General features: G+C 48.1%; 1 protein-coding gene across 1 annotated transcript in view; it reads right to left on the reverse strand.

Annotated features, from left to right (window-relative positions):
* Positions 1–15,963, reverse strand: part of egfl6 (EGF-like-domain, multiple 6) — an 81,727-nt gene extending 65,764 nt beyond the window's left edge. The window contains exon 1 of the mRNA XM_078232426.1: positions 15,721–15,963. Coding sequence (XP_078088552.1) covers positions 15,721–15,794 — 74 coding nt within the window. The 5' untranslated portion in view covers positions 15,795–15,963. The remainder of the gene's footprint in view (positions 1–15,720) is intronic.
* Positions 15,964–16,467: the final 504 nt, after the last annotated feature.

Consider the following 16,467-nt stretch of genomic DNA (forward strand, 5'->3'; position numbering starts at 1 on the left):
CTGCCTTATGGGTCCGGACATGCTTCCGAAGCAGGACAGGCCCCGGGGACATCAGCCAATCCGGGAGCGAAGTACCCGAGGAGGACTTCCTGGGAAATGAAAACATCCGCTCGTGAGGGGTCGTATTGGTCGCTGTGCACAAGAGTGACCTAATGGAATGTAATGCGTCCGGAAGGACGTCTTGCCAACGGCTGACTGGAAGGCCCCTAGACCGTAGCGCTAATAGAACGGCCTTCCAGACAGTTGCGTTCTCCCGCTCTACTTGACCATTTCCCCTGGGGTTATAGCTAGTGGTGCGGCTGGAGGCAACGCCTTTGGCGAGTAGGTACTGCCTCAGCTCGTCACTCATGAAAGAGGACCCACGATCGCTATGGACATAGGCTGGGAAGCCGAACAGGGTGAAGAGCGAGGTCAGGGTCCGAATCACTGTAGCCGTGGTCATGTCCGAGCAGGGGAAGGCAAAAGGGAAACGTGAGTATTCATCAATGATATTCAGGAAATAAACATTGCGGTTAGAGGAGGGGAGGGGGCCTTTAAATGCTAAGGCGCTCAAACGCCCGAGTGGCCTTTACAAGGTGCGCCCTACCTGGCCAATAGAACTGCGGTTTGCACTCAGCGCAGACCCTGCATTGCCTGGTAATCGTCCGAACTTCCTCGAGGGAGTAGGGCAGGTTACGAGACTTGACAAAGTGGAAAGATCTGGTGACACCCGGATGACAGAGGTCGTTATGGAGGGACTGTAGCTGGTCTAGTTGGGCGCTGGCACATGATCCACGGGACAGGGCATCTGGGGGCTCATTGAGCTTCGCGGGCCGGTACATGATGTCATATCTGTAGGTGGAGAGCTCAATCCTCCACCGCAAGATCTTGTCATTCTTAATCTTGCCCCTTTGCCTGGTGTTAAACAGGAAGGCAACTGACCGCTGGTCCGTAATTAATGTGAATCGTTGGCCCGCAAGATAATGGCACGAGTGCCGGACGGCTTCCACGATGGCCTGGGCCTCCTTCTCGACCGAGGAGTGTCGAATCTCAGGGCCTTGTAAGGTCCGGGAAAAGAAGGCCACTGGACGGCCCCTCTGGTTAAGGGTGGCGGCTAGGGCAAAGTCAGACGCATCACTTTCCACTTGGAATGAGATGGATTCGTCCACAGCATGCATCGCGGCCTTCGCGATGTCCGCTTTGATGTCGTCGAAGGCCCGACGGGCCTCCTGCGCCAGGGGAAAAGAGGTCGATTTTAGGAGTGGACGGACTTTATCTGCGTAACGGGGAACCCACTGGGCATAGTAGGAGAAGAAGCCCAGGCATCTCCTCAGTGCTTTGAGGGTAGTAGGAAGGGGAAGCTGCATAAGGGGACGCGTACAGTCTGGGTCGGGGCCAAGGACACCATTTTCTATCACGTATCCAAGGATGGCGAGGCGGCGTGTCCGGAAAACACACTTCGCCTCATTATATGTGAGGTTCAGGAGAGTGGCCGTACGAAGGAATTTTTGTAGGTTGGCATCATGATCCTGCAGGTCATGGCCGCAGATAGTGACATTATCCAGATAAGGGAAAGTGGCCTGTAGCCCGTGCTGGTCTACCATTTGATCCATGGCCCGCTGGAAGACTGAGACCCCATTGGTGACACCAAAGGGGACTCGGAGGAACTGGTAGAGGCGGCCATCCGCCTCAAAGGCAGTATATGGGCGATCCTCTGAGCAGATCGGGAGCTGGTGGTAAGCCGATTTCAAATCGATCGTCGAGAAAACCCTATAGTGCGCGATGCGGTTGACTATGTCCGCGATACGGGGAAGAGGATACACATCTAGTTGGGTATGCCTGTTTATGGTCTGGCTGTAGTCAATCACCATGCGGTGTTTCTCCCCCAATTTAACTACGACCACTTGCGCCCTCCAGGGGCTGGTGCTGGCCTGGATAATCCCTTCCCGGAGCAAACATTGTACCTCGGACCGAATGAAGGCCCGGTCATCCGCACTATAGCGCCTACTTTTGGTGGCTATAGGCCTACAATCCGGGGTGAGGTTATCAAATAAGGGGGGGGGGGGGTGATCTTGAGGGTCGAGAGACTGCAGGTGCTGCGCGAGGGGCGCTGCAGTGACGGTGCCTGGCAGACGGAGAGCGGGGGATAAGGGCCATCATACTGCAGGGTGACGCTCCTATGATGGCTGAGGAAATCCAACCCCAGCAGTACAGCTGCGCAGAGTCACGGCGGCACGAGGAGCCGAAAACGCTCGTAGACTGTGCCCTGTACCATCAGCGTCACCAAGCAGCACCCGAGGACCTCCACTGAGTGGGAATTCGAGGCCATGGAGATAGTCTGGCTCCAGGGTCGTACGGGAAGGGCGTATTGATGCACTGTGCGAGGGTGTATAAAACTTTCTGTGCTCCCGCAGTCGAACAGGCAGTTTTCTGCATGACTATTTACCTTGATCTCCATTATTGACTTGGAGAGTTGATGAGGCTGCGACTGGTCCAGGCAAATCGATGCCACCGTCGAATCCACGAAGAATCCGTCTTCGTCCCCGTCTGATGACGTCACGGATAAAGTTTCCTGCTCAGCGCGTCTTGATGCCAGTCTCAAAGATGGCGATTCCCGCGCTTCCGGTGACCGCATTAAAGATGGCGATTCGTGCGCAGCCGCCGCCTGCCTTAAAGATGGCTGCGCCCGCGGAACACACGTGGCGCCACGAGGCTTCGGAAGCGGCTTTGCCCGGCAGACTTTAGCGAAGTGGCCTCGCTTACCACATCCGGAGCAAATCACGTCCTTCGCCGGGCAGCGATGCCGAGGGTGCTTGGGTAGGTCGCAAAAGTAACATTTGGGCCCTGCCGGAACAGCCGTCGCGGTGGAGCCGTCGATAGAACGGGATGCAAAGTAAGACCCGAGATTGTGAGAGGCCGCTTCTAACATTTCAGCCATCGTGGCTGTTCTTCGGAGATCTAGGTCATCTTGTTCCAGCAGGCGCTGCCGGATGTATGTAGACTCAATGCCCGCAATGTAGGCGTCGCGGATCAGGTCCTCCGTGTTCTGAGCTGCTGTAACAGCCTTACAGTCACAAGCTCGAGCTAGGACCTGCAGGGCGCGCAGAAATTGGGCGCACGATTCTCCTGGCTGCTGCTTGCGGGTAGTTAGGAGATGTCTGGCGTAAGCCACGTTAGGGCTCTTTCGGAACTGCACTTTTAGGAGTTCGATTGCGTCCGCGTATGTAGCAGCGTCCCAGAAGATTCCATAGGCAGCTTCGCTTACCCGGGCGCGGAGCACGTGGAGTTTAGCATCGTCGGTGTCGATGGCCGTAGCGGTGTCGACGAATGCTTCGAAGCAGTCCAGCCAATGATCAAATTTATCAGAGGCTCCAACCTCTTGAGGGTCTAATGTTAACTTGTTGGGTTTTAGAAACTGCTCCATGCTGGTCAACTGTTGTGAATAAAATTGATGCGCTATCAATAAGGCGAAAGACTACCGGTGTGCCAATACAAGTGTAGGCTTTTATTCACAACAGAATCAGGAGCAGATCCCAACAAATAACCGACCTGGACTGAACAAGGGGGAGGAGACAGCCACCTTTATACTAGGTGCCGAGGGGAGGAACCAAACTGGAAGGGGGTGTGTCCAGGTATGACAAGCACACACAACGGTGGTCCATATAGGACAAAGGCACAACTGAGGTCCACCACACAGATAGTGAGTGATGTTCAACTTCCTCATTATGCCTGTCAATGTGCACTGTCTAGGGCATAGCCATTGATCCTTTAATGGGAGACTATCTGTGCTGCTCAGTTGGAGTAATGTGATAGGTTGTCTAATTGGAGAGCAGGAACACCCATTTGCACCATAATGACCTTTTAGGAATTCAAGGGTGGAGGTTGAAATCTGGCATGGCCAGGATCTTAACAAATCATCAGAATTTAAGTCCTCTTTCTGGCATCTTTGCGGGGGGGGTTGGGGGGGGGGGGGGCGGCGGGGATATGCAGGCTGCAAGCCATCAGACAGGGCACCATTTTCAATCATCTAGCCATTTACATGATAAACAAATGCCTTTCAATTACCTTGTCTTGCTCTTAGACAATCATTCCGCTAACTATAATAACTCTAATATCCTCTCTGGAAAAGGCTATAAATATTAATCATATATTACACAGAAATTGGAGGCTCTGCGGCAAAAACTACACAAACGCACGCATGTTTAGAACATCTTATCTCTTTATTACATAAGAACATAAGAAATAGGAGCAGGAGTAGACCATCTAGCCCCTCGAGCCTGCCCCGCCATTCAATAAGATCATGGCTAATCTGATAGCGGTTTAGTTCCAGTTACCCGCCCGCTCCCCATAACCCTTAATTCCCTTATTGATCAGAAATCTATCTACCTGTGACTTAAACATACTTAAACATATTTAGCCTCCACTGCTTCAATGGGCAGAGAATTCCAGAGATTCACTACCCTCTGAGAGAAGAAGTTCCTCCTCAACTCTGTTCTAAACTGACTCCCCCTTATTTTGAGGCTGTGTCTTCTAGTTCTTGTTTCCTTTCCAAGTGGAAAGAATCTCTCTGCCTCTACCCTGTCCAGCCCCTTCATTATCTTATATGTCTCTATAAGATCTCCCCTCAGCCTTCTAAACTCCAACGAGTACAGGCCCAATCTACTCAATCTCTCCTCATAAGCCAATCCCCTCATCTCCGGTATCAACCTGGTGAACCTTCTCTGTACTCCCTCCAAGGCCAATATATCCTTCCACAAATAAGGGGACCAAAATTGCACACAGTACTCTAGTTGCGGCCTCACCAGTACCTTGTACAATTGCAGCAAGACCTCCCTGCTTTTAGACTCCATCCCCTTCACGATAAAGGCCAACATTCCATTTGCCTTCTTGATCACCTGCTGCACCTGCAAACTGAGTTTTTGCGATTCATGCACAAGGACCCCCTCTGCACAGTAGCATGTTGTAATTTTTCACCATTTAAATAATAATCCATTTTACTATTATTCCTTCCAAAGTGAATAACCTCACACTTGTCAACGTTATACTCCATCTGCCAGACCCTCGCCCACTCACTTAGCCTATTCAAATCTCTCTGCAGACTTTCCGCATCCTCCACGCAATTCGCTTTCCCACTCATCTTTGTGTCATCCCCAAACTTTGTTACCCTACACTCGGTGCCCTCCTCCAGATCGTCTATGCATATGGTAAATAGTTGAGGCCCCGGCACCAATCCCTGCGGCACGCCACTTGTCACCAACTGCAAACCAGAAAAGCACCCATTTATTCCAACTCTCTGCTTCCTGTTAGATAGCCAATCCTCAATCCACGCTAACACTTTACCCCCAACTCCGTGTACCTTAATCTTCTGCAGCAACCTTTTGTGAGGCACCTTATCGAACGCCTTCTGGAAATCTAAAAACACCACATCCACCGGTTCCCCTCTGTCAACTGCACTCATTACATCTTCATAAAAATCCAGTAAATTCATCAAACACGGCTTTCTCTTCATGAATCCATGCTGCATCTGCTTGATCGAACCATTTTTTTCCAGGTGTCCTGCTATTTCTTCTTTAATGATGGATTCCAGCAATTTCCCAACTACGGACGTTAAGCTAACTGGCCTGTAGTTACCCACCTTTTGTCTACCTCCTTTTTTAAACAGTGGCGTTATATTAGCCGTTTTCCAATCAGCCGGCACTTCCCCAGAATCCAGCGAATTTTGATAAATTACAACCAACGCATCTGCTCTTACTTCTGCCATTTCTTTCAGTACCCTGGGATGCATTCCACCCGGGCCCAGGGACTTGTCTACCTTTAGTCCCATTAGCCTACCAAGCACTACCTCTTTAGTAATAATAATCGTTTTAAGGACCTCACCCCCTATCGTCCCACGACCGTCAATTTTCGGTAAGCTAATTGTGTCCTCTACCGTGAAGGCCGACACAAAAAACTTGTTTAAGGCCTCGGCCATTTCCTCGTTTCCCATTATTAAATCCCCCTTCTCGTCTTCTAAGGGTCCAACATTTACTTTAGCTACTCTTTTCCTTTTTATATATTTGTACAACTTTTTATATATTTTTATATATTTGTACAACTAAGCTATCTCTTAACATTGTGGCATCCCTTTGTGCTTACTTTCACTTGTGCCCCTATCCTATGTGGTGCTAGTGAAGAGAAGTTTGTGGATGGGATTGTACTGATGAAGATGTCAAGGACTGATGCTACATGCCTCAATTAAGCTGATGACTTTTATTGTTATATCACTTCCATGCCCTGAATGCCAACGATGTCCAGACCCATTAAGCAATGGCAGAAAGTTTGAGTTGTAGCATGTGTAAGTCAGCTGTTTCAGCAACATAGTTCAAAGTGCTACTAATCCTGATTTTTGTTTTAGGTTTAATAAGAACATGATATTTCATTATGTCGTCTTACATACTAGTTACAGCACTGAATTGGGCTATTCAGCCCATCCAGTATATGCCTGTACCTGTGCTCTTCATCAACCACCTCCCACCTTAGTTCAATTAACCTTATCAACATTTCCTCTTCCATTCTCCCTCATATATGTATCTCATTTCCCCCTAAATACACCATTAACATCAGTCTCTCCATCTGGTAGCAAATTCCACAAGTTAATTGTAGCAGATACAATGGGTTCGATTTCCATTCTGTGAAGATCTGTAGGATGGAGGAGGGGGAAAGGGTGGCTGCAGGGCGTGCCAGCAATTTCATGTTACTGGCTGCATGGTGTGTGATGCACTATCAATCACGATACGAGGACTCCAGCGAGTGAGTGAAATAACAGGCTTTTATTCGCAAAGAACAGGAGCACACCCTTGTAGCTGACCTGGCCCAGACTGAGGCGAGGAGGAGGAACCATCACCTTTATACCTCGCTCTGGTGGAAAGGGAGGAGTCTCAGGTGGAAAGGGAGGAGTCTCGGGCCAGGTGCAGCATGGGTGTGTCCAGGCATACACATGTAGTTACAGTGGGTCACCACATTCACCCCCTCTTTAAAAAAAGAGTCCGGCGGGGGTGGGTGGAACAATATATACAGAGGCATGAAGATATATATATACAAGAGTCACGAAACTGAAGTAAGGCGTCGACCCCTCACAGGTTCAGCCTGTCGGGCGGTTTGATCCGTCGCTGTGACCGCCGTAGTACCGGTTGTGGTGTTGCTTCCGATGGCAGGGTGGAACCGCTCGAATCCGCCGTCGTCCCTTCTGGTCAGGTCCTGTGTGGTGACTCCGGGGGCTCAGGCGAGCTGCATACAAGGGGCAAAGATGTAAGCAGACCTGGTGCTACCTGAACTGAGGGGTCTAGGGATGTGGGGTGGGGGGGTCATAGTGGGCTCCGGGGCACCCGCAGGCGCCAGGTCCCGGATAGAGACCGTGTCCTCTCGCCCATCGGGGTACACCACATAGGCATATTGGGGGTTGGCGTGGAGGAGCTGGACTTTTTCAACCAGGGGGTCCGACTTATGGGGTCGTACATGCCTCCGGAGCAGAACGGGGCCTGGGTACGCCAGCCACGACGGTAGTGCAACTCCTGAGGAGGACTTCCTAGGGAAAGCAAACATCCGCTCATGGGGGGTGGCGTTGGTGGCCGTACACAGGAGGGACCTAATTGAATGCAGTGCATCGGGGAGGACTTCTTGCCAGCGGGTGACTGGAAGGCCTTTAGATGGTAGCGCTAGTAAAACGGCCTTCCAGACTGTCGCGTTCTCCCTCTCTACCTGCCCGTTACCCCTGGGGTTATAGCTTGTAGTCCTACTCGAGGCTATGTCCTTAGAGAGCAGGTACTGACGCAGCTCATCACTCATGAATGAGGATCCCCGGTCGCTGTGGATGTAGTCAGGGTAACCGAACAGGGTGAAGAGGCCGTGCAGGGCCTTGATGACCGTGGTTGAGGTCATGTCCGAGCAGGGAATGGCAAAGGGGAATTGGGAGTACTCATCTATAACGTTGAGGAAATAGATGTTGCGGTCAGAAGAAGGAAGGGGCCCTTTGAAATCGATGCTGAGGCGTTCAAAGGGGCGGGTGCCTTTTATGAGGTGTGCCCTGTCCGGCCGATAGAAGTGCGGCTTACACTCTGCGCAGACCGGGCAGTGTCTGGTTATAGACCGGACGTCCTCAACAGAATAGGGCAGGTTACGGGCCTTAATAAAGTGGTAGAGCCTGGTGACCCCCGGGTGACAGAGGTCATTGTGGAGAGTCTGTAGTTGGTTCACCTGTGCATTGGCACATGTTCCGCGAGACAGAGCGTCCGGAGGCTCGTTGAGCTTCCCAGGCCGATATAAGATATCATAATTGTAGGTGGAGAGCTCAATCCTCCACCTCAGTATCTTATCATTCTTAATCTTGCCTCTCTGTGCGTTGTTGAACATAAAAGCCACCGAACGTTGGTCCGTGAGCAAGGTGAACCGTCGGCCAGCTAGGTAGTGGCGCCAGTGTTGCACTGCTTCGACGATGGCCTGAGCCTCCTTCTCGACAGAGGGGTGTCGAATTTCTGAGCCTTGGAGGGTTCGTGAGAAGAAGACTACGGGTCTGCCCGCCTGGTTAAGGGTGGCGGCCAGGGCGAAGTCAGATTGTAATTACAAGTGTTTGCCTGGACACACCCATGCTGCACCTGGTCCGAGACCCCTCCCTTTCCACCTGCGACTCCTCCCTTTCCACCAGAGCGAGGTATAAAGGTGATGGTTCCTCCTCCTCGCCTCAGTCTGGGCCAGGTTAGCTACAAGGGTGTGCTCCTGTTCTTTGCGAATAAAAGCCTGTTATTTCACTCACTCGCTGGAGTCCTCGTATCATGATCAATAGTGCATCAATTTTATTCACAAAGAACAGGAGCACACCCTTGTAGCTAACCTGGCCCAGACTGAGGCGAGGAGGAGGAACCATCATCTTTATACTTCGCTCTGGTGGAAAGGGAGAAGTCTCAGGTGGAAAGGGAGGAGTTTTGGGCCAGGTGCAGCATGTGTCCAGGCATACATCATGTAATTACAGTGGGTCACCACAGTGTGCCTGTCCCCACTTTCAGCCTATTTTCAGCGTGACAGTTACTTGCGGCAGATTGTCAGTAAGTTCAATTAAAGTGCTTATTGATGGCAGTCATTACATGGTGTGTGGAATTTTCTAGAGGGGAAACTGGCCGTGCCTAAGCCCAGCAGCTGGATGGTGGTGTTCCTCCCCCCTCCTTTCCCCTCTCAGTGGTAGCCTGGGAGGCCTCAATTCATCTGCACCCTGACGTTGTGGTGTATAGTTATGGCTTCAGGCCACTCTGTGAGGTGTTCCCCCTCCCATATGATGACCACATTTTAACTTTAATTTTTAGAAGTCTTCTGAAGGTGCTTCTATCCAGAGGCAACCTCTTGTTTCCCCAAACACATCGGCAGTGCTTATCTCTGCTGATGGGGCTGCCAACCCCCCCCCCCCCCCCCCGCAGATCTCTAGGCACACCCATTGGCCCTCCAGACTCGGGAGCCTGCTCACTTTCTTTAATTAGACAGTGCTCCCAGAGGTAGCTATTTAATTGCCTACTCGTCTAAAATCTCTCTTGGGATCCTGCTGCTGTCAGTTCTGGGTTCCTGACCCGCATTTCATCCCAACCGTGGGATTGGGAGGTGAGAAAAATAATTCTGCCCAGTGGGACAATACGATGGCCCAGTGGTTAGCACTGCTGCCTCACAGCGCCGGGGACCTGGGTTCGATTCCCAGCTTGGATAACTGTCTCTGTGGAGATGGTACATTCTCCCCATATCTGCCTGGGTTTCCTCCAGGCGCTCCGGTTTCCTCCCACACTCCAAAGATGTGTGAGTTAGGTGGATTGGCCATGCTAAATTGTCCCTTAGTGTCAGAGGGGCTAGCTAGAGTAAATGCATGGGGTTATGGGGATAGGGCCTGGGTGGGATTGTGATTGGTGCAGACTCGATCGGCCGAATGACCTTCTTCTGCACCGTAGGATTCTATAATTCTATCACATCTCTGCATGAATTGGTCATTCTGGATACCTGTGTTTTTAAATGCATTCCATTTATGGCCCAGATTTTATTGCCAGTGGGTTGGACTTTTCAACCAACTTCAATGGAATGCATGTAGACAGAAGAACAATACAGACAAGTGCTTTAGTCTCTAATAAAAGCCCCCTTAAACATGGCTAGAATTCCAGCACAGCAGGAATATTATTTCTGGTAAATAGCCAAGTTTAGTTCTGAGTTTGAAAAGCACAAATGGTTAATTATTTTCCACCGAGTTTTAAATATTTGTGTTAAGAGATATAACTCAGGATTTTAATTTGCAATGAGATTCTGGGTGGTGAGTGGTGCTTGATGTTGCTTGCCAGCATGAAGGTGGATGCTTTTACCCCCCGGGCCTGATTTGTATATAACTGATGAGCTATCCAACTGGTAGTGCAGTAAATGGGCAACATACTCATTTACCTGACACCACTCCTGGTGGGCTTCCCGAGGTCCAGCTAATGTTACAATGTACCTCTTTAAGGGAGGTTGCACTTGTTGCTTGCAGACTTAATTGTTACACTGTTGTCAATCTCAGGAATGGCTAGGGTGCTGCTGCCAGATTTTTCAGCCTGGCTTTGTGGTGTTCCTGGTGGTGGAGGTCAGAGCAAGGGAGAAAATGCTATTCCTAAGCACTCGCATGAGGATACTCTGGAATTATTTCCACCAGGCTGGGAGAGGACAGAAACAATGAGCACTGGGGATGTGTGTTTGCCTGTTACAACCCTTCAATTACCTCAGTAAATGGCATGCTCAATGAGCTGCGAAAACTTCAAGACAATCAGCTACTCATGTATGACTTCTTGTGTTAAACCTTTCCTCTTACTTTTACTCCAAGTCCTTCTTGGTACCTTGACCCTGCAAAAGACATCTCCAAGGAGAGTAATCTTCCTGAGGATGCACTGTCACTATTTTATTCCTCTCTCGCATCAGCCAGCACAGAGACTGGCACACTGGCACTGAATTGAAGTACTGAAGTGTTCACACTAAGTGAGAATGAGCTGCTGTTGATGCTGAGGAGCTGGAGAGCAAGGTCACCTTCCAGTTCTCCTGTTTGGGACCAAGTGTGGACTTCATGGGTCGAGCCTTGGAAAGAAGGCCCATGTGAGGAACACCAGTAATTATTTGAGATACTGGAAGGCCTAGCAAAGTGCTACCAGTTCATGGCTGAAAGTATGGAGGAGCTCATTGCAGTTTGTGTGGTGTAATCTTACACTCTGGAGTCTATCATGGAGTTACCTGGCCAACTCAAAGGACATTGCAGCTGGGCCTTCACAGCTAAAGTTTGTGTTGCCTTTGCCATTTTGGTTGTCATCCGCCTTAGAAAGCCTGATGGACCACATTGATAGGCAACTGCAATGTGCCACTGATTTTGACTTACAGTCCAGTTGAAGTGGCAGTGCAACAAAGAGAGGGCAATATGTTATCCAATCTCTGATATCAGGGCGGCTGCTTCTTCAACATCCTGTCAGTCCATACCCGCCATGGTACCAGGAAGCAAGCTGGCCTAGACTGCTCTAGCAGAAGCTGTGGTGCAATGAAACACAACTTGCTGACAGAGTTAAGCACTCAGACATTCCCAGTCACAAGCACCTGAAGGGGCCTAACAGTAGCTTCTCTGGCCTTCCATCACTGGGGTGGAGCACCTCAAAGAGTCCTTCAGTGAGGAAGCTGCTAAGAAAAGTGGGTTGAACACTTGGGTGTTCTATTTGTTCTTAATTTATTCAATCTAGAAATTCATTGCCACTGTAATTCCTATTCAGGTGCAACACATATTCTGCATGTGCTTATTCTGCCCTTGGAGTACACTACCTGTCATATCGAATGGCGTTCAGGGTGTGCACCGTATTTAAAATGTTCAATAAAATATTTGAATAAGGTACATTCACCTATTGATTTTTTGGTCCACCCAGCACCTGAATGACCATGTGATGAAGCTGAAGCTGAGATGAGATCGGCCATGATAGTATTAAATGGCGGAGCAGACTCGAGGGGCTAAATTGCCTACTCCTGTTCCTACTTCTTATGGTTTTTATTTTTATAACCAGCTTTGAAATTGGTGATGTGTATAGTCAGCAGTTATTTAAAGTGTTGAAATACCAAATACATGTTGAATTGCTGGCTTGTCTTTGTATGCTTCTGGCTAACTTCTGGACATTTTTTGTTGCCTGTTTAGAAGATGGTTTTGCAGGTGCTGCAACGTCTTTGGGTGTTATCAAAATAATTTTAGCCCAAATATGGCTGGCATAGGAGGGGGAGGGCCAACAGCAAAGAAGATAGGAGAGAACAAGGAAGCTGGAAGAACCGGGAGGAGAAGGAGGAGAACATGGCAATGCCAACTCCAGACCCTGCATTGGAGAACTCAGCTATCTTGTCAGCCTCTTCTAACCTGGATCAGTGTAGTTCCCCTGCAGTTTACAACCAGAGTGCAACTTCTTTTGTAGAGCTGCTGACTTCCTTTAAGTGCCACCAACATGACCTGCTTTCCAATTTCCCAAGCAATGAATAGTGTAAATGGCACTGATTGTACTCCTGAACCATTTTAATGGCGTCTCAATGTAAATTTAAAGTGATATTTGAGACCAGAGGAACAGACTTATGCAGTGTGCTCCCTGCCAACTATGAGCCAGACCATTTGCAGACCCCTCCCCCCCCTCCCCCCGATCCTCTGTGCACTCCTTACCTCTCCTTTGTGCATGTCTCCAATCATGTGCATATTTCATTGCAGCAGGAGCGTTCCCCAGAGCCCTTAAAGAAACCTTTAGCCCTTCTTCTGCAAACCGGGGTCTCTCTCACTCCTCTCTGCCACATATTAGTTTCCTTGCCCAACAGCCAGTCAGTCTGTTAATTTGATCAGTCTCAAGTAACAACAAGAAAAATATTATATTGTTGTTCTTCTGCTAAATTCCCTGGTCCTGACATGTCCTGATGTGGAGATGCCGGCGTTGGACTGGGGTAAACACAGTAAGAAGTTTAACAACACCAGGTTAGAGTCTGACTTTAACCTGGACTTTAACCTGGGCTTTAACCTGGTCCTGACATGTTCCCCAGCTGTTATTGCCCTTATCGCACCCTCCTTGCCTCACTTAAGTTAAATGTGTTTTCCTACAAGCTTCGTTTTCACATCTGAATCAAAAGGCTTATTGAAGATTTTAGTCGTCATTTTTAGTCCAGCACAGATTCGGCACTTTGCTCTGTTATTTACACAGCGTTATTCCAATTATTGGATATTTTGTACCTCAGAAGATATACTTTGATCTGACAGGATGGGCTGTTATAATATTCTTTCTTCCTCTGCCTACGCAAAAAAGGATACAAGATGCTTATCTGAAATTTCTGTTTGCACTTCATTTCCATTCAATGCGCAACTCTGAATTAAAACTCGAGGGAGTATCACTTCTCTCACAGCATATGGCTCGTACAGCTGTGAAAGTGTTGAGGATTGACACTGATCCCTTGAAATAAAGATCGACACAGCCAACCACAGACACGACCCATGCATGGAATCAGGATAGAACCCATCAGATATTTCCACCCATTACTATGCACCATACCGCAATGCTCATTCACATCACCAGTGTGAGTCCCAAAACAAATGTTCATATAGTAGTCTACTGAGCAGTAACTTCATCTTTAATTAAAGAAAACGAGCAATGGTTTATGGAATTAAATTTGCACATTTTTGGAACAGAAAATGACAAACTATTATGGGGTAGCATTTCTGCTTGGTTCCACTGCTTTCGCATCAAGATGCCAGTGCAAAAGATTGGGGAATTTTGTGAATTATGCCAAAATTCACTTGGATCGTATTTCCCACAATCTTTTTCCGTTTGTTCAGTATTCAATTCTGCTCAGATCAGGACCTGCCCACAAAACTGGTCACAGCTCCAGGATGAAACAGGGTGATTTTGCTGATTGTACTGGTTTGGACAATATACAGGCATGTCCTACAGTCACTTAGTGCACCTATAAAATATAATATTAAATTTACTAAAACTTTAGCTAGTGATAACCAATGAAACTATTAAATTGTTCAGCACGGTTTATTAAAAATAATTTTCATTGATTTTAAATCAGGCAGTGGAGGACTGAACACTTTTGTTAAAAATTCTTATTTTTGGCAATCAACCCATTTTCAGCTGCATTAGTAAGACAGCATCAAAGAACACTTATTACTGAAAAAACCCAAAATGTTCTCCTATAACCGTCTGACTGCACTGATTTACAGAATATCTTATATCTATGATTATACAAAAGGCTTTAGTAGAAATATGAAGTCTTACCTAACCAGAAAAATTTCAAACACTTTTTGGGTGTAATTTTCCGGATGCAGAAAATCTACCCTCATCTATTTAGTATTTGCCCATTTATTCAATGCAAATACAGAGAATTTAATGTCACATTGTCCAAACAATCCTAGCATTAACATTTCATGAGGTGAGTAGAAATGCTTCAGCATTGGAAAGTAAGCATTTCAATCTATGTGGTTAGCACTGCTGTCTCACAGTGCCAGGGACCTGGGTTCAATTCCCGACTTCGGTCACTGTCTGTGTGGAGTTTGCACATTCTCCTCGTGTCTGTGTGGGTTTCCTCCAGGTGCTCTGGTTTCCTCCCACAGCTCGAAAGATGAGCTGGTTAGGTATACTGGCGATGTTAATATAAGCCTACTTAAAAGTTTATTTATTAGTAACAAGTAGACTTACATTCACACTGCAATGAACATAAGAACATAAGAAATAGGAGCAGGAGTAGGCCATCTAGCCCCTCGAGCCTGCCCCGCCATTCAATAAGATCATGGCTGATCTGACGTGGATCAGTACCACTTACCCGCCTGATCCCCATAACCCTTAATTCCCTTACCGCTCAGGAATCCATCCATCCGCGCTTTAAACATATTCAGCGAGGTAGCCTCCACCACCTCAGTGGGCAGAGAATTCCAGAGATTCACCACCCTCTGGGAGAAGAAGTTCCTCCTCAACTCTGTCTTAAACCGACCCCCCTTTATTTTGAGGCTGTGTCCTCTAGTTTTAACTTCCTTACTAAGTGGAAAGAATCTCTCCGCCTCCACCCTATCCAGCCCCCGCATTATCTTATAAGTCTCCATAAGATCCCCCCTCATCCTTCTAAACTCCAACGAGTACAAACCCAATCTCCTCAGCCTCTCCTCATAATCCAAACCCCTCATCTCCGGTATCAACCTGGTGAACTTTCTCTGCACTCCCTCCAATGCCAATATATCCTTCCTCATATAAGGGGACCATATATGAAGTTACTGTGAAAATTCCCTAGTCGCCACACTCTGGCGCCTGTTCGGGTACACTGAGGGAGAATTTAGCATGGCCAATTCACCTAATCTGCACGTCTTTGGACTGTGGGAGGAAACCAGAGCACCTGGCGGAAACCCATGCAGACACAGGGAGAATGTGCAAACTCCACAGAGTGACCAAAGACAGGGATCGAACCCGGATCCCTGGCACTGTGAGGAAGCAATGCTAACCACTGTGTCCCCGTGCCACCCTATTGTGACACTAATAAATAAACTTTAGTTACAAAACCTCTCCAGAAAATTATAACTGCTTATTGAATAGTAAAGTTTGAATCCAAAATTTCACTTTAACTTTGATATAATGTTTCTGGTTTTTAATGAGCAAATCCAGTTAATTGTAAGGGAAAAAAAATCACTTTCCTAAATTCTTGTTTTCTCTTCCCTGTTAACAAAATTCTTACCTGTTGCTTTCTGTTTTCCCGCTGACAGCAAGCACTGCAAATGCTAACAGACTTATCCACACGCATTGCAGCATCTTTCTCTTGAAGTCCTTTATAAAATACTCCACTGGGTAAGCAGAATCTAAATACTTCCAGCTGGAAATTCTTCAGCTTCTTTTTCTCTCTTCACACACTCAGTTCTGCTGCTGGTGTCACTATTGCACTGAAAGGATCCTCTCTTGTTTCTTCTCACTGCTCCCAACCACCACCACCCCCTCACCCCCCCCCCCTGTTCCCCCCCACCCCCCGCCAGCCACCCCCCTCCCGTCTGCTCACTGGTAGTTATGTAAATGATACAGTCTGACAGTCTCAGGAAAGCAGCACTCGATGACGTTTTTGCTCTCAATGATTGCCTGCAGTTCTTGGGGTGGGGAAACTGGAGCAGTACAAATTCCTGAGTTTGGCTTGCTGAAGTGAATTGCTGAAGGGCAGGTGGGTCAGAGCCAAAGGGTTCCAAGCCCTGCCTCCCAGATACAATAATGGATTGATTGATGCAGCACGCTCCGTTGCCCAGCCAGATAGAAATTCCAGTTAAAGCCTCTGTTCGCCCTTCTTAGATTGGTAGTGTGTTGATTTAGTGGACTTATGAAAGAGCGTAGAAAGGAGTAAATTAATTTATCCAGAAAATTAAAGGACACTGATCATGTTTGTATTTCTGCACAATTTGATTTTCAGTCTCCTACTCAGCTACATTTGATCATTATATAT

Source organism: Mustelus asterias, chromosome 17, assembly GCF_964213995.1.
Source record: "Mustelus asterias chromosome 17, sMusAst1.hap1.1, whole genome shotgun sequence".
Classification (NCBI taxonomy): Eukaryota; Metazoa; Chordata; class Chondrichthyes; order Carcharhiniformes; family Triakidae; genus Mustelus; species Mustelus asterias.